The sequence below is a fragment of the Ovis aries genome, chromosome 12 (genome assembly GCF_016772045.2).
Source record: "Ovis aries strain OAR_USU_Benz2616 breed Rambouillet chromosome 12, ARS-UI_Ramb_v3.0, whole genome shotgun sequence".
Lineage (NCBI taxonomy): Eukaryota > Metazoa > Chordata > Mammalia > Artiodactyla > Bovidae > Ovis > Ovis aries.
The window spans coordinates 31688209-31714411 of record NC_056065.1 but is presented as its reverse complement, the minus strand read 5'-3'; the positions used below and the strand labels follow the sequence as shown (position 1 = coordinate 31714411).

Sequence of the window (26203 nt, the reverse complement as noted above, 5' to 3'; positions counted from 1 at the left end):
GACACAAGTATGAGGGTAGGTCTGATATAGAGAAACTTTTACTTTGTACCCTATATTCCAGGGTTGTTTTAATTAACAAGAAAAAAGAAAACACTTTGGAAACATGTATTAAACTGTTACTTGTGTTTACCTTAAATAGGGAAGAAAAAAGAGGTGAAAGAGAAAAAGACTTTTACTTTTCACTTTATATGAAAATTTAAAAAACATGTATTATGTCATTTGTGAAATTTAAAATTTTAACATAAAGAAATGATATGTGAAAATACTGCAAAGATAAATGAAATGGACCCTAATTTTACCCTAGCAATTTTTCAAAGTCACAATAAAAAATAAAATAGGATGGCTCTAGTACTTTTCCAGGTCTCCTTCCTTTAGGACACAACTACGAATTAGTTCAAAAGAATTCCTCACTCCTTTATGGACTGTATGTTAGTCGCTCAGTAGTGTCCTACTCTTTTCGACCCCATGGAATATAGCCCTTCAGGCTCCTCCGTCTATGGAGTTCTCCAGGCAAGAATACTGGAGTGGTTTGCCACTTCTCCACTTTTGATGGCCCATTACTGCTTTAAATACTACCTTTCAGACCAAGATTTCAAAGCATAGCTAGCAAGGATTTTCAGCTAAGAACCCCAAACTGGCAGGATATCATGGGCAGGGTGAGATTTATTCTATTTCCTAACTAATATTAGAGCAGTATGTTAAACCAGCTTAATCTCCCCCGAAGTTACTTATTTAAAACACACACATACACACGAGTCATAAACTAAGTGTTTTACTGGGATTGTAGAAAGATATTAAACGATCACTAAAGTGTAAAGAGTAAGAAAACGCTCAACTAATGACAGATGGTAGCAAACAATCATCGCGAACCTTACGCAGCAATTACTCTGTGCACTGCAGCATGACTATACACAATAATACACGCGAAAGCTTCAACATCTTCCCAGGAATCTATTTTGAAATATATAGATAGATAAGAGGCATGAGGTTTTGATAAGGACATTTTCCTTACGGTGCACAGGAAAAAATACGGGGAAAGGATTTGCTTTGTGCTTATTTAGAGTGCTGAGTAAGCGGGCAAGCCCTATTTCGCATCAGACGACTGCTGCCGCTAAAATGCAGATTTCAGGTTTAGCCGCAGTCGTAGGGAGTGGTACACGTTGAACACTACCTAACATTCAAAAATGCGTGTCGCAGGCCTTTTTCCACTTCACCCCGCCCGCCTTTCCCCGCCTGCACGCCGGGCACAAACGTCTTGACGCATCCTCACTGAAGAGGTACTCCCTCCATTTTGTCCCCAGTCTCCTTCAAGCGAAAGGAGCGGCGCTATTTTAAAGCAACTCCCTGATTAAACCAAAGCAAGAGAGGAGGCAATGTGGGCGCGAGACCACACTTTCCCGGAGGCCAGGGCTGAGTGGAGCTGCCAGGGCCGCCCCGGGCTCGTCCCGGGGCGGGAGGACAAAGGACATCAAGGGGACGCGGGCCGCACGCCAGGACGGGCCGACTTCCGGGCCGTCAGCTCGGGCGGGGGCGGGGGGGGGTTCCCGTCCGCAGGACAAAGCGGCGGCGGCGCGCACGGCTCCTCCGCGCGGCCCCGCCCGCCCCCGCCGCACGCGCCCGGCGTCCAAGCACGCGAGCGAGGGCACGCGCGCGGACGACGGTTAGAAATGGCGGTTGGAGACGGAGGAGGAGCAAGGGCGGGAAAAGGCGCAGCCTCGAGTGCCAAGAGCGTGGGTGCATGGTTGCTTCCCTGGCCTTCCTTCGCCTCTTCTCCAGGCCTTCGACCTGGGGAAAGCCCCAGTGAAGACGTGATCCGTTCAACTGAACAAAGGAAATGGCGGCCGCACCCGAGGTAACCGGCAAAGCCGGTGTTGCCGCCTAGGAGACTGGGAAACGTTCCCTAAAATGGCGGACAGCGAGGACGCAGGCGCGGGGCGGGGCGGGGCGGGCGGCCGCCCACGGCGGCCGTGGCGGCGGGGCGGGGCAGCGGCGCTGACAGTCCCCATGGCGGCTGCGCCGGAGCCCGGGGAACCCGAGAAGGGGAAGGTAATTCGGGGAAGACGGGCGAGGGGCGGCGGGGTACGCGGGCGGGCGTGGGGTGCGGGCGGGCGGCGGGTAAGGACACAGTTTCTGAAGCTGGGAGACCCTGGATAGGAGCACGTGTCATTAGCTTCTCTGCAGTAGTACAGCCCATATTTATCGTGACACGATTCAAGTGACCCAAACTAGGAGGATGAGAGGACCGATACCGATGACTTACTGCAGGCCCCAAGACTCGTCCCTGTGGAAAGAAAATTTTGCTGAGAGGCGCCTCATATTGTAATTGGCTAATAGTGATTTTAAAGTACCCTGAGGACAGGTGCTAAAGCTGTATACTTTAACATGGAGGAATGGGCAAATGCTGATAAATGAACACTTTGCTATATTCGAGTGAATTTATATCCAGAGCAGGAGAATCATATGAAAAGATGTGCGATTTTTTCCCGTTAACTAGTTTTCAGTCAACCAGGTGGAGTTGGCATAATTATATGCAGCCAGCAGCTTCGCTGGCTTGCATTCGTGTCCTGCTTTGCCTTCTCAGCCCATCATCGACAGTTGTCTTTGTGGGCTACCCTGTAAAATGGATCACTTTACATTTGCTTAAAACTCAGCTGTAGCAGCCCACTGCTTTCAGGGTAAATCGAATTTCTCGATCTATGATGTAATGGAGTGGGTTGCCATGCCCTCCCAGGGATGGAACCCGAGTCTCAGGTCGCCTGCATTGGCAGGCAGGTTCTTTACCACCAGTGCCACCTGGGAAGCGTATAAAGCTCCTCACCCAACTCTTAACTGTTCAGTCTCTGTGACTGTTATCATGCTTTCCTCTCCAAGTGTATTAAAGCTCAACGGGGCTATCTCTGGCAAGGGCTTCCCGACTCCCCAGAGGTAGCTGAGGTGCTTCTGTCCTCATCTCCCTGACACCTTGTACATAGCTGTTATCATTACAGCATTATACTGGAAGTTAATTTATGTCTTGTCTTCCTTAAGAGTAGGAATCCAATTTTTATATCCTCAATGCAGATTAAGTGCTCGTAAAAAATACGCAGAAAGAAAAAATTTTATACATCGTAAACCAGAGATTAACGTTGGATCAGTTAGTCACAAATATTTATGTTAGACCCACTCTGCCACACTGCACCAAATCTGTAGATCTCGATCTGCTCAGCTTGAGAATTTTGATTGCTTTTTCAGTGTTCTTGCCGCTCTGGGGAATTTTCCATCTAAATTTGCCCTAGATGAGACACTTCCCTCCAGCTTCCAGTGCGGGGGGCGTGGGGGGTGGGGTGCAGTTCCTGATTGGGGAACTAAGATCCCACATGTGACGTGGCTCAACCAAAAAATAAAATTTTAACAGTAAATTTGGCCTAGATCATCAATGATTATGAACAAACGTTGGATAAATTGCTTCCACAGTTATTATCAGTTTGCCAGTCTGTCTTGGTGCCTTTTGTTTTTCGTGTCTCACATGCCATTTGGAATACGCTTTAGTAGAACAAAAGGTACCCTTGTTTGACACGAGTATTTCAAGAGGCATCTAACTTCAAACACAAAATTCCAGACGGCTTTGTGAAGACACTGGGATCTTCAGTGGGCCTCTTTATCCCTTGTATATATGATTGTTCACCTTTGATAAGAGGTAACTGCTGTCATTTTAGGGTCATGATGGTGGTTTAACCCACTGAAAAACAAGAAAATTCAATGAAAGAAAATTTTAATATTGTATTTCAAGCGAAACAAAGAACATGTTCCAAAGTCAAATGATTATCTGTGCTACATGTGCAGAGATGTATGATGGATTTAGGAAAATGGCTCTTTTAGAAGACCTCAGTGGTACCCTTTCAGTGGAGGGTAGGGGATGTCTTGAACTGCGTTAAAAGCAGGGTAGGTTTGTAAGTGGACAGAAGCACATATTGGTAACTCTGTCTTGCAGTAAAGAGCAGAAAAATGGGATGGTGGCTTGGGGGAACACGGTGCTGAGAGGGTAATTTGTATATTTCTAGACTGGAGATTATTAAATAGAGGAAAAACAAATGCAATTAAAGTAAGGGATAACCATTAGAAGCAAAGTCCTTAAGAGTAATCAGCTGCACAGTGAGGACTAGTTTTAAGTAGTAGGGCCAGCTCCTCCTTGGAAATAAAAGGCAAGCGAGCACTGATGGAGCAGGATACATGTTAACAGTTGAAAATGAAGCAGCTTTAATTTGACTTATTCTCTATAAATCATTAAATTGGCATTCTGGTTTAGAAATTTCTTTTTGAGCTTTCCTAATTCCATCAAGGTGTGCTGGTAAAGTCGCCCTTTTAAATTTAAGCTTAAAATATTTGTTTACCCTAACATATAATCTCTTTGTTTAAAGGCTTTAATTTGTTAATAGCAGGTGAGCCTTAAGTTTGCAGACTATTTAGGACTTCCCTGGTGGCTCAGATGGTAAAGCATCTGCCAACAATGTGGGAGACCCAGGTTTGATCCCTGGGTTGGGAAAATCCTCTGGAGAAGGAAATGGCAACCCACTCCAGTACTCTTGCCTGGAAAATCCCATGGACGGAGGAGCGTTGTAGGCTACGGTCCATGGGGTTGCAAAGAGTCAGACATGAATGAGCGACTTCACTTCACTAGGGAATAAACGAGGAATGCTAAATCCCTTGAACATTACAAGTAGAACTACTTCAAAAGGACTTCAGGCTTAGATTCTTTCCATTTCTGAGACTCACAGTTCAGATACTATCATATATTGTAGAAACTCAAGACTTTTATTACAGTATTCTATATTTGCTTTTAAGCCATCACTGGTCTAACTTTCAAATTTATCAGGAGGCTGTGACAATTCTCTTACTAGGAAAGGGGAAAAAAATCTTAGTATATCCTTACCCAGTTTTGAGTCAGGGTGGCACCAGTGAAGAACCTGCCTGCAGGTAGACCTAAGAAAATTCCCTGGAGGAGAGCACAGCACCCCACCCAACTCTGGTATTCTTGCCTGGAGAATTCCATGGAGAAGTCTGGCATCAGTTGGGACTTAAGTGATGAAGCACACAGGCAGATCTACAGTTATGTCCTTAGTTCTGTTACTCCTTATATGTGAACCTTGAAAGGGTTAAATGCTCCAATGAAAATGACAGGCTTTCAGGGTCAAACTGGCTTCCACTCTGCCACCACTTACTTACACACCTGGCAAAGAAATCCACTTGATTGTTTTATCCAAGTGCCCCCCCCCCCAAAAAAAAAAGTTGGCACATTCTGGTGTATCCTGGGGTTACATTAGGACTCCATTATGGAGGAGAATCCAAATGAAAAGGTCCAGATGCCTTGAAAGAGCTTGTGCTGTCTTGGTAGGGATATGCAGTGTCTGGCATGCTGTGGCTAACACTTTGGTGGTTCCTTTCATTCTCTGCTTAAATGGGAAGGCCATCTTAACATTCTCCCTTGATAGAAGCTGCTGGTCTCGCTTCTAAGACCTGACATTAAACACCACCACCCCCAATCTCAGTCTTTCTAGCACCCTCTCCTCACCCAGGGCAACGGCCTACCTGCAGAACAGTTCACACCCTCCCCTCTGGGCCCATAAATGCCACTGGGCTCTTGACCTGAAGGTAAGGAACAATCTTTTTTTTTTGCTAAATTAAATGAAAAGCCCAGAAGTTAAATCCCAACCTCTTGTATACGAAGATTTGTACTGAAGAGCCTTCCACTGGAGTCTGCCAACTTTAAGCAGCACCTGCTGCATTCAAACGTGTTGCGGCGGGGGACAGGTAGAAAAAAAACAGTGATCTGAGTATACAACTTTTGCTTTATTAGGAACCAAGTCACATTGTCTTTTCTGCAGAAGCTTTAGCCAAAGCAAACACAGTCAAGAATACCTTTTATGTTTCAACCTTGAATCTAACTTGCCCTTCACTGTCCTTTCCCTATTTCTTCAATCCAGTCTTCTTTTTCCCTTATAGTATATTACCATCTAGGTATCATCTCATTCCTAACAATGGGCAAGCAACTTCCTTTTTAAAAGTTAGATTACTGAAAAAAAAAAAATGTTCCCCCAAATGAACAGGAGAGTGCTGCAGGAAAACATTTAGTGTGACTTTAAAAAATGTCTGCCCCGCCCCAACCCCAAAGCACAGTGAGAGCAACAAGACGTCAGGTTGAAAATGTCACACTTAAAGTGGCAGTATTTTTCAAAGAGGGAGAACAAATCCATAAATCCAGTGTAGACTGTATAAAGAATTTAAAAACCATTTTAGCACTTGAAAGAACTTAAATTATCACCTAGCCGAACCCCTTCATTACAGACTGCAGGCCAAATAAAAAATAATACCCTACAGGTTACAGAAGTTAGTGGCAGAGCTGAGACTAAAATCCAACCCTCTTAGATTTCCACTTTTTTTCATCACATCTAGATGTGGTTACTATGTACTTCAACAAAGAAATAAAAGAAATAAAATCAAGTGCAACTTCGTATCACAGGCAAGGAAACAGACAAAAGACTTGTCAAAGTATTTTTTATTATAAACAAAACTGAAGTGCTGTTACTAGTCAACACAGATAAAATCTGCAGTCATCCTTAAAGGAATTTAAAACAGTACACTAAATATTATAAGTAACATGGTTAGAACAATTTCACTTTCCCATCTGTTTCTCAAATTGTAATTATGCTGCTTTTTTACCTTCAGTGATAGCCAAATCCCCAAGAGATTCCATAGATATTTTAAAAACTCATGAAATAATGTAATGCCCCTATCCCCAAACCAGCTGATTAACAAATTATGGCATAAGCATGATACCATAATCTATTCAGGTGTAATTTACTCTACTACTTAGTACTTTCTGGTCAAATTCTCAAAGTTTACATTTTAGATTCGTTCATATTAGATACCAATGCAGGATGGTTTGTTTTTAATCTCTGCCAAACCACCCTGAAGTAAAATATTCTTTTACTCAATGTAATCTTTTATTTTTCCTAGCCCTTTAAACTCCTAGGAATTTTAGATGTTGAAAACATTCCCTGTGCACGGGATTCGGTATTATATGGCTCATTAGGATCTGTTGTGGCTGGCCTTGGACATTTTTTGTTAACTAGTGAGTATATCTGTTTTTCTTCATGTATAAAACACTTATGTGTTTACAGTTTTGTTCTAGATGAAGTATCACAATCCCGATTACAGTGTTTATGATTCCTTTCGACAGGCAGAATTAGAAGATCATGTGACGTTGGAGTAGGAGGATTTATCGTGGTGACTTTAGGATGCTGGTATGAGTGTTAAGTATTCAAGAAGATTTTAACAAGTTAATCTAATTCCAAAGCACATGCTATACTCAGCAATCTCCCACTGGGAAATTCCCACCCTTACTGAAGATTATCTTACAAAATGATATTGCTGGAATGCCTTTAATCTTTTAAATATGTATATATACACAAGTGTTTTGTGTCATTTGTCAAATGAACAGATGAATGTGACATCAGACACTGCATTAATGCCATGTCAGGGTTTATACTTCATTTAGGAAGGCCTCAACCTTTTATCCTAATGCTCACTTCATCCCTGCCTATGGTACCACTGACAGTCATCTGTAAGCTTTTAAAAATTTCAAATTAGTTCCCATAGGTATGGTATTGGTAATTTATTCACGTTCTCCTTACTAGGTTCCACTGTAGGTATAATTATGCAAAGCTAAGAATCCAGGAAAGACTTGCCAGAGAAGGAATTAAAAACAAGATTTTATACGAAAGTACCCACCTTGATCCTGCAAGAAAACAGACCAATGGCGGCAGCAGCGGCAATTGAGCAGTCTTGAGCATAGAAAACCCAGATACAATTCACTTCATTGTGAACAAAGCTGAGATGAACTACAGAGAACGTTTTATGTACCATAAGACAGCTTTCAATCAAGTAAATAAAGTATGTGTAAGCTGCAGTCTTTTTTACACGTGTCAGTATTTACAAACTTATTCTGGCTCTGTATCTACTGTCCATATAGCATGATGGACTCACTTCAAATCATCTTTGTGTTTAACTTGCTTAGAAAAGTGTTTGCTTATAGTAAGCAGTGAGTACACCTGTCTCAAGAAATCTCAGTTGGATGTTAAAACTTGCCTTAAAAACAAGTCACAACTGCATTACTGTACCCTGTTAAAAATGAAGGGATACTTTCTGATCTCTATCAGAGACTTTATATCAGACTTGAAACTAATGGATCGCTTTCCAATTGTTACTTTTAAAATGTACCCATTGCTTGACTGTATTCTCCCATTTTAACAGGTGAGTTATCTCTCAGAAAGGAAATGTGATTTTTTTAGCTGCTCTAAATATTTCTTGGAAGTATGCAGGGTTTTTATTTTTAAGTAGAATTTAAACTTGCACATGGCATGCATAAAAATATCTTCTGAAACTTGTGTGATGCAAAGGAAGAATTGCAAAGTTAAACACATGTTGTTCTATTATGTAAAGACATTTATAATAATAAATTGACTGCCATTAAAAAAAAAAAAGCACCCAACTAAGCCCAGAGCATTCACTCATTCATTCATCCATTTTTGGTTTTAGTAAATATCAATACTTAAAACACAAGCTTAGAGGCCTTCCTGGTTAAGGAATGAACACTGGTGGATAGAATTACAGCATTATTCCTGGGCCTATTGATCATCATGGTTAACTAAATAGAGGAAGAAAGATGTCTTGAAGACTTACATTGTTCTTATTTTGTGCCTCTTTTTAGGAGAGGTAGGGCTTGCTCCAGTTCACTTCATGAGAAAAGTACCATTTTCCTTCCTGTGCCCACCTTCTTATGGCTTAGGGTACACTAGTGTTTATGGTTTATCAAATACCATCCGTATCATGAGTGACACTGTCAAGCATGTAGACAAAATCTGGGATCCCCAACCCCAGGATCAATACTGGTTCATGGCCTATTAGGAACTGGGCCGCACAGCAGGAGGTGAACAGTTGACTTCCACGAAACCAGTCCCTGGTGCCAAAAAAGTTGGGGACCACTGTTCTGATCTTTATTGATCTTAATTATCTGGCCACCACCACAGGGAGAACCTTGAACACTGACTGGGGAACCAAGTTTCGCAAGATCACCTGCCTCCTGTTACTGGCATAAATCAAAGCTCAGTGCAGTCTACATTATTCAAATTGACCTGAGTAGCTATGTGAACAGTTCCATGATGTGACAGCCATTTGTTCTAAAGGGTGGGATAGGTGGGAAACTGATGACAACTGATCATATTTTAATAACATATAAAATCAGGCCAATTGATTAACTAAATCCCTTCCAGCTCTAGCACACTATTATTAAATCTTACCCCAAGTTAAGAGAAAAATCTCTCGGCTGGCAAAAATTTCCAAGGCCTTCACCAGTAACAAGGTTAATTCATTTTCACAGAAGACAGACTGCACAAACTGGAGACCTGGATAAAAACAGAGGTTTAAATACTTATTTGGATTACTTTTCAAATGTCATTTCATAAATTTACAGTATTAGCACATTTTCTTCTTGTACTACTAGGATGATACAAAATGAACTACTGGACCACATAACACGCTCTAGGCCTGTGTCACACATTGCTGTTAGATACTTTCAATAGGGCCTCCAGGTTGATCCTGACACTTCCACTTCTGGCTCCTCCAGTCCAATCCTCCGCTCTGCCATCCAACTTCAAGCTGCTAAATGCTGCCAGTCCCACTGCTGATGTACCTCTGGCTCATCACGAACCGAACTCACCTCTGCTCACTTTTCCGTTTCACTTAAGAGTGCCCTTCTCCTATTTCCTATTTCCTGTTGCTCACCGACTTCTAGAATTAGGTTCATCATCTCATTTAGGCTCTCATATTAGTTTGTTTCATCTGTTACACCAACAGTGGTAGACACTTTCATTGGTCACTGACTATAGCTAAGAACCCTGTCAATTTTTATCTTTACATTCCCAATAAAGTGTCTGGCATAAAGCAGTTAACAATCAGTTGAATTATTAAACTTTCACTAATCCCTCTCATCCAGAAGCTTACATGCTTTTCACACTTAAGCTGAAAGAGTAACCTACCTTCCAGGCCCACATGAAGGCTTCAGCTGCACTGCTTCATTATTCCATTAAATCCGATTTTTCACACTACGTGATATAGCAGTAGGTACCAGCTAAATAGCTGATTAAAATAGAATTGTCGTCATTAGTAGGTTTAAAATTTTTTGTGGCTCATCTATCATACCTACTATCTTTAAGTGCTTTATGCAGTCCCCCTCATCCCCCCACCCCTCCTTTTTCCTTGTTTTACCTTTCAATAAAAGAACCTCAGGGTTTTTAAAATTAACTATTCTCTGGACTTGATTTATATTGAGCAAGTTTGCCAACAAATTTGACTATCCCTAGTACCATTAGTTGCAAGCATCTCTCCAGTCTACGTACCTCTACTCCATCGCTGGTTTCCCTTTGCTTCACTTTTATAATGCGAGGAGGTCTATATAATAAATTCAGGATTCCTGTTTATGCACACTTTTCAGCAAAATGCTAGGTATCAAATAGGGTTTGAATCCTTCTATTCCTAGGTAAAAATCTGGTGGATGGGGATTAAGGCACCCCTTAAGTCATGTAAGGTACATGACTTTGGGAAAGCAGAATACCTTAATGAGGAAAGTAGAAAAAGTACAATGATTGTTTTAATTGTAGTTTTTAATGGTCCTCTAGAATAAAATATCTTTTGGAAGCATCTTAAAAATATGGTCCATTGGTCATCAAATCAGGTCAGTGTTATCTTCTACCACCCAAATACTGGCATCTCACACAGGGTATTTTTGTGTGTGTGCATTAAGTTCAATACGTAAATTTTCTCTGCAAAGAGACGCTTCAGGGACAAATTAACTTACACAGTATTTTTCAAAGTATTACATTTCAAAGTTTATAATGTAGGCTCTACTCATCAGTGTTGCAAACATTTTATGAGTCTTTTCGACCACTGCATTTGCCTTTTATTTTCTAGAGATTATACGCTTCCCAAGTATTTGTATTTTTGTCTTGAGAAAACTACCACTGACTATATTATAAAGTCAAAGGTTTCTCTTGTTCACTAATATTTACATGGGCAGTTACCTGTTCCACCTTTTTTCTAAGAATAATTTCCAGAGTTCTATAAGTTAGGAAACACCTATTTTATGGCCCACCCTTAGGATATTCAAATCAACACAAACTGGTTTCTTACAGGGTGAATTTTCATTAAAATGTTCCTCCTTAGGCCCAGAGGACAAGTCATGTGAAATGAAACATGTTTTACTATCTAAATTCTAAGCCTGCTTTAAAAACATTTTCCTAGTTTATGGTTTTCTCTAATAAAAGGAAGGATTGTGAATTATACCTTTTACTCCAAGCTGTCTGCTCTTCAAAAGCCATGAAGAGACTGTTTTGACAGAATAAAACTATTTCACTGAGGAAATCCTGATCTTTTTATTTCCTGTCAGTGTAGCACCCAAGTCCTCTCATTTCACCAAAACACATTATTCTGAAGTATGTAGTGAGGAAAATTTCTTCTAAGTTTCATACATGCTTCTGAACTAGCATAATCAAAGTCCTTATCTTAGATTTCAATTCCTGATTTACTGGACTTTTGATATAAATGTACATCACTTCATTATCCAAAAGATGGTTTTCCAAGTTTTTATAAACTGCTTATTTGTGCATTTACGATAGTTGCAGGATTGTGGGAACCCAAGGACATAAGCATTCTAGATCTCTGCATTAGAATAGTTAAGTATTTAAACTATAAGTAGGGTGTTGAAACATACAGAACATTACACAAAAGGATGTTGAACCATTAGAATGAGATAATCTTAAAAGGACTTGGCTCTATTTGCACTCTGCAAGAGGACCACCAACTAACATTCTACTAAATATGCTTCACATTTCAGGTATACAAAGGAGCTATTAGAACTTTTTTTCCCTTCTAATTAGATAGATCTACCCACCTAGTTACTAATTTCTCCCTTTCCCCTGTCTTTTTTAAAGAGTTCTAGTTAAGGTGAGACCCTGGAAGCCCAATATAACAATTGTTAAACGTACAAGCAGCAATTAATTTGGAATACCTATTGGAATCACTGGAACACATTTACTTGGACCCTTTTACTCTTCCACACAGCACATTCACATGGACAGACTAAGGAAAAGGAGATGAAACTTAAATCAGCACATTATCTTTTGCTTTATTTAAAAAACCAAAAAAACAAGTAAGTTGGAATCTTGTTTTTCTTGACCATGACTCTCCCATCTCCCTTAACTACAACTAAAAGGGTACCTTAATAATAGCTAAGGTAAATGAGTATCCTGTCATTCAAGTAAGCTTCAACTGTTCCTATTCTATGTATGCCTGAATACTTTTGAAGCTGTCTACAGTGCCTGTCTCAAAGTTCTTGATTACTTTTATTTTTAAAATATTTTTCGGCTGATGCGAATTTGTGGCAATGCTTCTCAAGTGCTTGGCAAGTGTGAAATATTTTACTAGCCAAAACTAATTTTACTTCCTGTAAGATCATGTAATGGGATTATTAGAGGACTGGCAGGAAGAACACACAACAAGCAGTTGGGTGTTCACAGGTTCCAAACGTGACGCTGGTTTTCCAAGCCTGTCGTCCCTACAGAATGTCCGCTTGGGCAGACACCCAAGGTGAACTGAACATTCGAAGTAGTAACTGCTGTGCCACTGGTGTAGCACTGATTTTAACTGAAATATTTAAGGAACTGAACCTTTCCATATCCATCTACCTGGACTGTTATTATGCTATCACTTTCAACTGTTTCTCATACCAACAAATCCCGTTTTATTTAAAAGCAAAACCCCTGTTCCTTGTCAAGATCCAAGTTTATGTTGATTCCTAGTATAAGGAGAAAAAAATTACAATATTCCTAAGTAATTAGAATTGACTACATTAAGTTCTTGTCCCAATAACTCATCTAAACCAGAGATTACAGATGTCCTGGCCTAACAGTCACCTGCAACATTTACTCCCATAATATTGGATCCACAATCACAAGGGAAACTACCAACTGTCTACGTGTCAAACAGTACTTATTCAGCTTCTCACATGAACAGCACATTCTCAACCTGATCACACCATGTACAGGTGTTACCTTTTTGAGTATTCTGGGTTAACCTTTTGAGTAATATTTCTACCTATGTTCAGTTTACTATTCCTCATGGACTAAATTCCTTGGGCAAACTAAACAGTAACCTATCACCTGAATCTCTGATTGGCTAGGATGTCAAAGTATACATATGTATGTATGTATATACTCTCACTTAAGGGTTATCTTTGTTAGCCATTACCCTCCTACCTAAAGCTATTTTCTGAGGTCCAGCTATTTCCATGGTTGAAAGTCACTACTGTGACCACCAAATAAAATCGCACACCTGATTGGCAGAATTTAAATTAGGTTATTACCTGTTCAAATGTATAAGCTTATAAATTTTAAATTAATGTTAAGGTCATGGTTTTAAATTTTTCTATTGCAACACACTTGAGGACACACTACAACCAAGCGGTCCAGTAGGTCATTTCCAAATTAATTAAGGATTTATTTTTTATTATCAAGGTTAATAAGGACTAGTTAAATGTTTCAACAGTAGTTAGGGGAACAATGTCTATTGTCTTGTAATCATGTACATGTAGTACGATTAATAGTACTAAGTTAGAAATTGGTCATTAGAATAACCCAAATAAAACTCTAGGCACTAAACTGGCTACATCTATTACCTGCACGTATGTTTGAGTATAGGAGTTGGGGACTGATGGCCAAAAAGTCACATCTCAAGATCATGCAAGGAAAAGGCTCTGCACTGTCACAAAAATACTGCACTCTCAACCATTTTTAGTTCAGTTTAAGGCAACTAATGATTTTAAGAGACTGAAGTTTACATGAGTAATAAATCCCAATCTTTAAGGGATCTGAAGCAGCTACTAAGCTTCTTACTTAAAGCACTAATGGTTCCTTAAAACTCACATGTAAGAAAAGAGTTCCAATACATAAACTAAGCATTGCAACTTACTGCCAGGTCATTATCATACATCCTTACTTTCATTAAGTATTACTAAAATGTTAAAATCTAAACCCATTTTTGAGCTCGAGAGCCCCAGAAATATGAGCAAGTTTAGATTCAAACATCTGAAGAATTTTAGAAAAATGGCTTTAGGAGAATCAAGTTCCTTCCAAAATGAGTCTTCGGGGGGGCTGAAAAGTGGATGACTTTTCTGTCCTACAGGCTCTACTCTTTTAAAAAAGAGACATTTTAAGTTATATGTTAATTATGAAAACTGTTTTGTGTCTAATACCAAAATCTTCAACTTGGACTACCAAGATACAAGTTTATACCTTCCTTAATTTCTCCTTAATATATTTATCCTGGTTTTGGCTTTCAAAACACATCAGAAACACACTTCCAGATCTACAATCAATTCTTCCTATCTAAAAGGTGTTTGCACCACTGCCTTAAATACTATCAAAACATTGTTTGTGCAATGGAACCTGTTAAAAAACAATCCTAGGATAAAAAGCCTGTTCATATATTAAGTTCATAGGAAATCATGTCAACTCCCACACCTGAGGCATACACAGCACACAATCTTTCCATGAATGTAAATTCCCCAAGAGTTGAAAAATACTGAGTCATCTTTCCTTGAAAAAAAATTGTTTTTAAGAAGCTTAATACCTGTTGCTAGAGTTTAAAACTAATTTCATATTTATTATTTTCAGACAGGATCCTAAGGCAAATGAGAGCTTGTTTTCTACATTTAACGTAGCTTGTCACTTCAGTGTCAAACTGGTTGGAGTCAGCCTTCATCCTAAGGTCTTGCCTTGCTGTTTGTGTATTAGGGCTAGTCAGTCCCAGGCTCTTCAGTCAGAGCTGGAGCTTTCCACCCAAGGCCAGGTATGAGCAACAAGATGTAACCGACCATCAGAGTTAACTTTTGCAGTTTCAGTTTTAACTTATCATTTCTATCTTTATGCTGGTTTTGTACAAGTAACCAATCTAATCCAATTCTTGCCTCAGGATGATAGGTATAATCAACTATATGCAAAAGTTTCTAGTGAAAGCATCTCTTAAACAACAGTCTCACAGGTAAGTTTTCTAAGGTGTAGTTGGGACATCTGTTCAGAAATTCATCCAGTTTTGCTTGCCATAGAGGGGATGTAGGCAAGGGGAGAGGTGAACAGTAAACCAACTTTTTTGTTTATAGATCTTGTTCTGCCAAACTTGGCATCAACTTTTTCTCTTGCTTGCTATATGGTACACTCCCTCTTAATTTCTTATATATTCTCTAGATTTGTTTCATTTTATACAAATGAAGACAGTAATAGTTAACAGTAATTCTGACCCTGAAACTGCTTCTTAAAACCTAACATTTTCTGTCAACATTTTTCTCTCTCTTCCCCAAATTTTCTGTGCTACACAGGCACAACAAGCCTACATAATTGTCCCCTGGCCATCACTTTCCCATGGCAATGATCAGAGTAGCAAAATACGCAATTCTGAACTAGAAAGTATATCCAAGGTTTTTCAATAGTAGTTAAAACATTTAGGACACCTAAACACTGATTAGCAACGAAGCTTATTCTTTCCCCCTGGACAAGTCTATGCAATCCTAGTAATACTGATGCATCCTGAAAAGTAGGCTCATGCAGATAGTTTCAATTGCTAAAAAAGACAAAAGCCCTTGAGACACTATCTTATACTGTTAAGTATTCCTATGGTAAGTGTGTTAATAATGACCAAAACATTCTCAACGGAACCTACACCATCATCTGAAACTCAACTCCAGCTCATCTTTCAACAAGAAAATTTCTGAAGTTAAAAATCTGACTTAAAATAGCTAAAACAAAAATCTAGGCAGTCAGAAAAATAAACAAACCTATACTTACCAGAAGAAACCTGTAACACCAATGAAACACTAAACTGATGTCAAGTTTTAGTTCTACAGTTTGACTCCTGATTCCTCACCTTAAGTGAGGGTCCTTTAGAAGATTAAGTGTTCTGTGCAAACCCAATAAAATTACAATTAGGGGATCTAATGTTATCACATAACTACAGTTAAGTTAGCAGTGTTGTGTAGTATTGACTGGCTTGCATGATGGCTTCTAAAAGCATCTGTTCCCAGAGTTTCATGTATTATATAGATGTATATATAATTATCAGTTGAGGACAGCCATTAGCATTTTGTAAAGATGGTAAACTGAGTGTTAACTTCTCCCAGCCAGTACCTTTTCCCCTCATTAAATGTTTAAAGTCATCAGGGGGGAGGGGAAGGGAAGAGTTCAACTTCATAATTTTAAGTCAATTGTCAATATACATTTAAGTTTTTAAAACCTAAATGTTCTAAGTGCACAGTAAAGAATAAGCTGTCCAGAAAGCACACACTTAAATTTTCTCCTCTTGGGAGTTTCATAAAGGGATTTTGAACCTTGATGGCGAGAATCCCAAAACAAGAGTAAAATGAATTCTTTTTATTGCAAACAAACGTCTAAATTAATTTCTCCACCCACTTTCTTTAGAAAGAAAAAGAAATCAGCAGGCTAAGGAGATACCCATTCAAGAACTGACATGATTAAAAATTAAGATATAAATGGGTGACTCACAATTTCATTAGCTTACAAAGATGGTGGAGTTAACTACTACAAGCACACTAGTTATACAGTATTTTGTGGGAGAAGGGCATACAGACATAGCTAACTTCATATAGATCCCATTAGACAACTGGATTTACAACAAGTTTTTTTAATAAGAAATGGGCAAAGCCAGCTTTCTTTTCAGAATCAAAATGCAGAACAAATGGAAAAATTATGGTACTTAAACCTTCACAAGTTTGAGCCTCCACAAATAATGCAACCAAGTTTTACATTTTTTAACAGCCCTTCTACATACACTCCATCTTCTCTATCTTCGTTCCAAATTTTATCTTCATTCCCAAATATGCCAATTCCATCGTTACTTAAAAAGAAAGAGCCTTCCCAGTTACCGTCAAAAACTACTATTTAGCTTACCCCTCCACTACTCAGCAAACTACAGAGAGGATGGAGTGTAATATGAGCAGTACAGAGTCTTATGCAATTCATGAGGACCACTAAGTCCTTACATGAATCTGGTTGCTAACATTTCTATTATATTGTGACAATGACTCCCGACTGTTATCTCTGTGAGAAATGGGGGGGAGTAAATTCTTAATAAAAGACACCAGGTACAAAGCAACATTTTACTTTTGTTGTGATAAAAAAAAAGTCACATTTTACAGATAAAATGTAGAACCCTGAAATACTGACACATTCTCTTATCGTGCACAATGCTGAGGTTCTCTTACGATTCACTTTAAAACTGCAATTAAAAATGTACAAAAAAGAAAAGAAAAAAAATCAACCCACAAAGCTTCTAAAAAAGGAACCCGCAGGCACTTCCTCTTGTGGAATGTTTAAAAAGTTAGCCTACTAAAGAAAACAGTCGACTTCTTGTGAAGGTTTTGGAGAAATATGTATCAGTTCGTTTTATTTGGGTATTCAATAATATCCTTGGTGATAATGCTGACTCCATGGCTTCTGACCCCAGAATTGCTGTAAGAGAAAATTTTTTTTTTAAAGAAAAAACATCAATAAGCCACTCAAATTGCTTTTAGGAAATGACAATCTAATTCAGAGTAATTGCTGGAAACAAATTTATACCTGTCATTCCTCTGATTTATCAAGCCAGATTTAGTTAGTATTAACATCCCATTATCAATACACATTACAAAAGGAAACACATTACGACTTCGGTTAGTTTATACAATTAAAGCTATCAGTAAAAAAAAAAAACGTATGAATTAAATATTACTTTATTAAAAAATATTAAGTTACAGCAAACTCCAACCTATCTCGCCTTCAAAAGATAGTATACAGCTACAACTGCAATACAGCTCACAGCTTGCCCTGTAATACTTATTTATAAACACTTCGATCCCTAGACAAGATCTTTTTTTAAGATTGATTCTTATGAATTCAAAATACAATTAAATGTACATAAAAGCACATAAGGAATTACTTACACCCTGCTGCCACTGGTTGTAGCCCTGAGATTGATTTTTGTAGCCACGATTGTTTCCTCGTCCTCTGAAGTTCTACAAAAAAGAAAAAAAATCTTTAAAGAACTCAGAACACAAGTTGCTAGGTTTATCTAAGGGGCAGAGGGAAAAGAGGGGACACAGCTGCAGAAATGGATGGATGGGCGGTCAACCATGAACCTCTGAGCACTCTGCTGGGTTTCCTTTCAGGTGATTAACTTATTCACTAAGAGACATCACACCTGACTTGCTCCTACTAGCAGTTAACGCACCTAAAAATAATTATGCATATACACTGTATTCTTAACTGAGGCTGCCCATCATATTTAACCTTTTACACTAAATTATATAGAGAATCAGCGTCTGCAGAGATCTTAAATGGTTACCTGGTTGTAGTTCCCTCTGTTAGGCATTCCCCCTCTGTTGTAGTTCCCTCTGTTTGAGTAGCCGCCGCGGCTGGGAAAGACAGGGCCGCGAGGGTACGGATAGCCAATGCCACCGCTGCCACCACCGCCACCTCCTCTCTGTGGCATACTGCCCCTCCTGTTGTATCCACCACGATTCCCAGGAGCTAGAAAACAAGAAACATCTCATTTAGTAGTGTGTTGCTGCCTTCTTTACATGAGACTTAGGGTTCTTTTGGACCATTCCTTCATTTCAGGAGAAAAATGTTTAACCATTCAACATAACCTAGACATGCTTACTAAGACAGCTCAGATAATGCACATCAAAAGCTTCCTATGTTAAATTCAGCTAAGTAACATATAGACCCAAACTGGAAGTGTACCATTTGTTTCAACCTTGGACCAAATAATACTCAACATAACTTGCCTCCTCCTCTGAAATTTCCACCGCGCATATTGAATCCGCCACGTCCTCTATGGCCACCGCCTCTGTTAAACTGGTTCTTGCCGCTCTTATTTTTATTGCTCTTCTTTGAGCCTGTGTTCTGTTTCTTTTCCGGTGGAAGAGCCTTTTTGCTTTCTTCTTTATATTGCTCCAAAAGTTTCTGGGCTTCTTCCTTCTGAAGTTCAACATAGGTTATTTCATCAAAGCACTCAGCTACTTCTGGCAGAGTAAAGTTTCCTGCAAAACATAAAATCATATTAACCTACAAACCCACTACATACACATTCACAACCCTAAAGCCCAATACTCTCAATCAGCTGTTAATTCTTACAAAACACACAACACCTAGTCATATTGTAATTACATTTTCTTACAAACACAAGTTAAATATATGTTCATTTACAGTTAATTTAACTCTTGAAAGTTATTACTGACATTAAGCTAACAGATACAAATCACAGGATATTTAAGGTAATAGAACTTCATGCCTTTCATTTTGAGGACTGCATGTTCTGGTAGGTCTTTTCCCTCTACTTCTGCTTTCTTCTGTGTTCTTTGCTTATAGTCTTCATCTTTTGGGCAAACTACAACAGCTTTTCGTTGGAAGCCTGCAAAGAGGCACATTTTTCTCCTCTGGGCAGCAGCAGACACATTTGTCTTTCAGAAAAAGAGAAAAAAAAAAAAGTTTTTAACCTCAAACATTAATTCTACAATTATCAGTTTTTTCAACTTCAAAGTTACAGCTTACCTGATCCAAAATGAAATTTCGCTTCTTACGGGCAGCAATCTCAATAAACTTTCCAAGACACTGTGGAGCTCTCTGCAACAGCGTGTTCAGTTTTCCAGTATCTGCCATTTGCTTCTTAAAACCTGCCACCTTTTTTTAAAATTAAAAATAAATTTTAACATTGCCTTTCCTCAATGCTACAAGTAAGGACATTTTATCCTGTAACACCACCCAATGCCAATCAACTCATCTTTATCTACTGGATAATTGAGTTAAAAAAACTTCTACAGAAAATGGAGTCTAGTCACTGGAAAGAAAGCAGTTTACCTTAGAGGTGAAGCACCTACTTACATAAACATTTAACTGTCCAAACTCATCTCTCTAAAATACTAAACAAAATGGATAAAAACAAAAGTATTACCTAGAATACCTTCTAGTCTTTTAAAAATGCTGAAATCAAGCCCATTTTACTTACCATCATTTTATCCATTATGGTGTTTGTTCCAAGAATGTTGTATTTACCAGGATTTTCTGCTGCATGTTTAGTAACCCAGGTAGTTTTTCCAGCTCCTGGCAAGCCAATCATCATAACCACCTACAATGGAAAGAACTGTTTAAATATTTTTTTTAAATACACAAAAGCCCAGTTTACACATTTGAACTTCCACAGCCTTTTAATGGGAACAAGTATAGCAGTAAATTAAACAGAACTTTAGCCAAGCTTCAAAAAATTTTTTTTCTAGTGACTTACTTCGCAATCTTTCTTCTCTTCAGGCCCCTTTGGTCCTCTAACTCGATCCTCCAAGGGGACATTCTGGATAAAAGTATAGTCTTCAGGTATTGGAAAATATGGCTTTTCCTTCTGACCAAAATTAAATTCAACTGCACAGTTGTGGCACAGAACATGTGGGAAGAGTGGTCGTCCAGCAAGAACTTCCTTACTGATTTTGAAGGCAATGCCAAGATCTTGTCCATTCTTTGCGTAAGAGAGTTCTACTTCATCACTTTCAAAGTTCTGTTAATTGGAGAGAAAAATTAATGGGTTTTAATATGCTTCTTGTAACACTTCTTAAAAAAAAAACCAACCTAGGAGTAAAGCGTATCCTGTGGATATTTAGGTTATATGTTTAAATAGCTTGGTGTGAACAATTAAAACACCTATGTCCACAAACAGAAATTAATACTATCCAAAAAGACTAGATTTGGGGATCAACTTCATATTAAGTTTTCAGTCAAAATCAATCAGTAATTGAAAGTTGATATTGATATAACTTTAAAATAATCTTGTCTAATAACTTGCCATTTACATACAAATTTAGCTGTGACTTACAGCAAAACATGTAATCACATCATTTTCATCAAACTTCTCTCCATAATCTTCAGTCTCACAGTTGCATGTTTTTATTCCTTTTAGAGAATATCCATAAGAAAATTCTTCTTCGCCTAAGAAAATAATTAACTTTCATTAAATCAACTCTCCAGAATAAACCGACCCATTATTTTTTCAAGATGTAGGGTTTAAGAGTATACTATACTGACTTTATACTAGATATAAAAAGCTAGGTGGTTATTTAACTAGTTGACAAACTGCATGACATGACAACATTCTATTTGAACCATCAGCCACAAACCAATTAACTATAAAGAAAGAAAAGCCAAAATTTAGCCTATGCTCATGTTACTATCATCTCTAAAAAACAGGCAAAAAGTTTAGAATGCCTGCTAACTACTGAAATCAAACACTAAACACTCATGAGTACCAAGATACTCAAATGGAAACTTTACCGAGCAACATTCCACTTGTGGTTAGTGACCACCCAATCCGAACTTCATGTATGTCAATATCTTTCGTATATAAATGCCTCACTGGGATCTTCTCTGTAACCTGAAAGTCAAAGATAAACAAACTGTGAACCAAGGAAAATAAACCACTTAATCAACCCTAGTTTATTTCATTTGGGCAATGGGCTAATTCTTCTTCAGCTACTAAGTACAGAGACACACCAACTTTACGCTCCCCCAAACATTTTTAAGAAATTCAAAAATTAAGGGCTTATAACTTGAAGCTGAAAATTTACTTGGTTGAGTCACATTTAAAAGAAAATGTTGAAATTATATATTCTCAATGCTTCAAAACCAACTAAACTTTATTCTTTAACATGTTTTCCTCAGAACAAAAACTGGAGCCTAACCAAATTTTTTCAAACCTTTGGTGGGCCTTTCAACTGCCTGATAAAAAAATGAACACCCTAAATAAAAATTATGCTGGCTCTATCTACATGGCAACTTCTAATATAACAAACATCTTCAACTACTATAAAACACAGGGTTAGTCCCTCTTGTAACCCACAGAAACTTGAAAAAAATAGAAGTTCCACTGATATCTGATAACAGGCAAAAACCTCACGAAGCTTAAGAAAAAAAGAACATCACAAAACTACTTTTACCTTCATCTCAAAACAGACTTTGCCTTTTGACACACCATAAGATGCCCTTCCTCCAGCCCAAAGAAAAGCAAAACTCTCCATGGTAAGGGAAGAAGCACTGAGGCGATCTCTTGATATTTTAAAATGTAGATCACAATTATCTGCAATTATATCAAATGCCATATTATTTCTTTTGATATCCACTATAAACATCTGCCATGTAGACAAAGCTGTTATTAAATTTTCACATATTTCTGAATGCTGCATACTACATTTTTACAGATGCTGTTCTAATTTTCAGTTTAAACCCCACTCCCACCAAGTCATTCTTGCCAAATCATGAACTGAAGCGTACACTACCTATGCAGCTAACAAATATAAAGGTTTAGCATATGCGTACTTTAAGTATATAAAATAATCAAGACAATGTGACATTTATACATACCTGCTCTGCTCTTTACCTTGATTTAGAGGCAAGCAGTAGAGGATAGCAGGAAATCAAAGTGAAGCATGCCAGACCAGGTAGAATTTACCAGTGCCACAATAAAACTGAAGGGAGGCCATGACCAAGTATTTTAAAGTAAAGAGTATGAGCTGTTGATCCTCACTTTACAGGGGTTCTAGATCTTAAACTCTTTGCTAAAACTTGTTAAGAAGGCAATCTCAGTCTATACAATACAAACCTGGTCATCAATGCTGTTACTACTACAGCATTTTAGGTCCCCTTTCCCCAGATATGCCTGTTAATAAGTATGGGGGATTACACACTTTGGAGTAATCCAAATCCAAAACGACTTTAACCTAGCTACCTTTGGGTCACTGGCTCATTAGCATGCACCTTCTGAGTTCTCAGTGGAAGCAACACTAAATTAAGAAAGCTAGTTTCCTAAGTTTTACTGGAGAGATGAAATTAAACCTACAGTCTGGAATTCCTTACATAAGCTTTGCTCTTTACATTTCTGATACAATGTTCAACAAATTATACTTGAACCCAATAATGCACTTAAACTGGTATCCCTTGATGAGCTAAAAAGCCTTTTATAACAGCATTATCTTCCTAAACCACTGCTTCATAGCTCGCCAACTATAAGCAACTAAACATAAAACATTCAACTACTCTTCCATATACAGTTCAAAATAAAAGATTCCACTACATTGACTATATGTAAACAGTATGTAGTAAAGAGACTTACATTTACACTACCATACACATCTAAATAAAATAGGTATTCCAAAACAGGAGAATCTAAGATTCAACTCCTTAGATCTACAGGACAGGATGACACCTTACCTCTAGGCAATTATTTCTACCCTTTTTTCTGTTTATCACAAAATTGTACTTTCTGATCAAAATACTAAATCAATGATTTTGTATGTGAGAAAAATGAGGAATCTGACTGCCAAGGCCCATTTAGAGGTTTGCAATACTTCCTCATACTCAATTGCAACCCAACTGGGTAAAGTAGCAGTATTTACAGCGCTGCCATTGATACCATTCGCTGCTGAAGAAAGCTAGTGGCCCAGTGATAGCCCACTGCTGCTGCCCCAGGTCTTTGGAAGAAACCAACTTAGGTTAAAGCAGCAGCTACTGAACTGGAATTGAGAACAAAAGAGCAGTTATTGAGAAAGTAATATTACAATCTTTCAGAATAGGGAATATAGTGATGTGCTAATGGGAAAGTCATTAATAAATACTTAACTAGCCCAAGTAGCTCACTTAACATAATTCCACAAAAAAAAAAAAAAAAACCACATTACTTTTACTGTAGACCCTACAGGGAGAAATTATAGGTAGTCTTACAAGTTTCCATTAGCTACACAGTCAAATATTGGCATTCATTTCACATTCCTACAAATGAGAATTTTAATATCATACCAAAAAATTATCAAATTGCTGGAGCCTCTAAAACTATCAATATAACTGCTGGACTAAATTAAGTGACCAGAATCTGAATAAAAGCCACCATCTTTCCAATTTTAAAAGAACCCTTTATACGCATTAAGTTTTCTAACATTTTGTAACCAAAAACCATATTTGATAACTAAGGGAGGAACGGGGAAGAAACAGCTTCACTTACAAGTATCAAGACAAACCACTGTGTCGTCGAAGTGTTCATCTTCTTCTTCAACAGGTGGCTGAGGAGATTTGGCTCTGAAAAGACAGAATTGTCTCCTGATACAACCTTCCCCAAAGAATAATGAACAGGTGCCAAAACTAGGTTAGCATCTCTACCTGCTATACTTGTTCTCTTCAATGTACTCAAAATAGCCACGGCCATGATCTTCTCGAGGTCTTTTAACACCTCTCTTTTTATCTCCGCCTTTCTGTTCTGTTTTGCCGTCTCCTACAACACATGACACCGCTGTATAAGACACCACGGCACGCCGCCACAACAAGCAGAAAACCCCTTTCTTGTCGGAGGTTCCCTAAAACTCGACTTGTACATTGTGATTTCAATCAACGACTCAACTGCGAATTCAAACAACAATCTCCTTGGAATCGGCTTGGATTCAGTGACGCAGTCTAAGGACATTGCTAATTTTGCCAGTTCACTCGAATATTCCAGAAAGCACATGAAAATTTAGCGCGGCCCAGGCCCGGAGCCCACGTGTACCCCAGAGAGTGTTCAGGAAAGGGGGAGGGGCCGAAGCGCCCCGCTCGCCCTCCCCTCCCCCCAGCCGGGCCCGCGCTCCCCGCGGCCGCATTGTACTGCTCGCCGCGGGCGCCGCCCGACCCCGCCCCGCCCGCCGGAAGTGACGTCACCCGAGCCCGGCGCGCCTTGCACAATACCGCGGCCCGGAGCCGCCACGGCGCGCCGCCGGGGCCCCGGGCCTCCCCTCCCCCCGAGACATGTGCCCGCACCGCGCGCACGCAGCGCGACGGCGCCTCCGCGGCTCCTCCCCCTCCAGCGGCAGCTGCAGCCTCCCCCCTCCCCACCCCGGCTCTCCAGGCACATAATGGAGGCGCCGCCACCGCCGTCACACACCGAGCCGAGGCCTCACGCCTAACCCGGGATTCCCCGCGCCCCGCCCGCCCCCCTCCAGCAGTCCCCAGCCCCCGAGGGTGCTCCCTCCCGCGGCGGGTTTCCTCCCTCCCCCCCTGCGGGGCTCCGGCAGGCCTGGGCACGGTCCCCACCCCGCGCGGGCCTCCCGCCGCGCGCAACCAACCACGCAGCACTCACCCGCCGCCGGAGCCCCGGGGCGACCGCCGCCTCCGCCGCCTTCCGCCTTCTTCTTACCTCCCGCCTGCTGCTGGCCCTGCCTCGCCCCGGGCGGCGCCACCGTCACCGCGAACAGCGACGTGGGGCCGCTGCTCTTCCCCGCGGCCTCCTTGGCGGCCCCGCGCTGCTGCTGGGGTTGTTGCTGCGGCGCCGCCGGCGGTTGAGGCTGCTGCTCCCCGTGCCCGTTCTCGTCGCCCGCGCCTTCCTCCTCTTCGCCGAGCTCATCCTCCCCTTCCTGGAAGCCCTGGTCGTCGCCGTTCTCGTCCTCCGAGGCGGCCTCTTCCTCCTCCATCGGGCCCGAGTCGGCCGCCCCCGCGGCGCCGTTCTCCTCGCCGAGCTCCATCTGGTCGCCATCCAAGGCGGCGATCCCTTCCTCCTCCTCCTCCTCTTCCTCCTCGTCGTCGTCGCCGCCGGCCGCGGCCTCCTGCTCGAGGCCTGCTCCCGAGCGCCCGGCGGAATCCCCGCCCAGGTCTAGGCTGCCGTTCCCGGGCTCCATGGCGGGGCGGCCCCCGGCCTCCTCGTCGTCCAGCGCGGCCTGGAGACGCTCCATGAGCTCGGCCTTGAGGCCCTTGTCGGACAGGCGCCGCTTCTTGAGCTCCTCCTTCAGCTCCGACACCTTCAGCTTTTTCACATTAACAGGCGAGGAACTCATGGTGAGGCCCCGATTCACCGCTAGGCGCTGGCTCAAACTCGGCTCCGCTCACTCGGCCACTGGCGGCGGCTGCGGCTGCTCCTCGGCCCGGGCGGCGGCTGCGGCTGCGGCTGGAGGTGGGTTCGTGCTGCAGAGCGGATCCGCCTGGTGTCGAACGGCGCCAATTCCTTTCACCGAGTTCGCGAGGGAGACGCGGAGACTCGCCTGGCGCGAGCGAGCACGCAACGTCCTCTC

General features: G+C 40.6%; 2 protein-coding genes across 5 annotated transcripts; one reads left to right on the top strand and one right to left on the bottom strand.

Annotated features, from left to right (window-relative positions):
- The first annotated feature begins 1663 nt into the window (after nt 1-1663).
- On the top strand, nt 1664-7945 carry LOC101117005 (cytochrome c oxidase assembly protein COX20, mitochondrial). Of its 2 annotated transcripts, none has more exons than XM_027976331.3 (4): nt 1664-1852; nt 6994-7108; nt 7217-7280; nt 7674-7945. In XM_027976331.3, the coding sequence occupies exons 1-4, from the start codon at nt 1835-1837 to the stop codon at nt 7813-7815; spliced, it is 339 nt and encodes a 112-aa protein (XP_027832132.1). In that variant the 5' UTR covers nt 1664-1834; the 3' UTR covers nt 7816-7945. The 2 variants fall into 2 exon arrangements, with proteins under 2 accessions (XP_027832132.1, XP_004013699.1); XM_004013650.5 differs by lacking the exon at nt 1664-1852 and adding an exon at nt 1986-2046.
- On the bottom strand, nt 6518-26203 carry HNRNPU (heterogeneous nuclear ribonucleoprotein U). Of its 3 annotated transcripts, XM_060396071.1 has the most exons (16): nt 25279-26203; nt 24330-24441; nt 24175-24248; nt 22118-22257; nt 21456-21555; nt 21001-21113; nt 20422-20685; nt 20146-20265; nt 19692-19820; nt 19432-19600; nt 18926-19180; nt 18481-18665; nt 18080-18151; nt 12101-17609; nt 10074-10173; nt 6518-9440 (listed from the first exon to the last, which is right to left on the bottom strand). In XM_060396071.1, exons 1-14 carry the CDS (start codon nt 25967-25969, stop codon nt 17556-17558), a joined length of 2478 nt encoding a protein of 825 aa, XP_060252054.1. In that variant the 5' UTR covers nt 25970-26203; the 3' UTR covers nt 6518-9440; nt 10074-10173; nt 12101-17555. The 3 variants fall into 3 exon arrangements, with proteins under 3 accessions (XP_060252054.1, XP_027832129.1, XP_027832131.1); XM_027976328.3 differs by having other exon boundaries at nt 10074-17609; XM_027976330.3 differs by having other exon boundaries at nt 10074-17609; nt 25336-26203.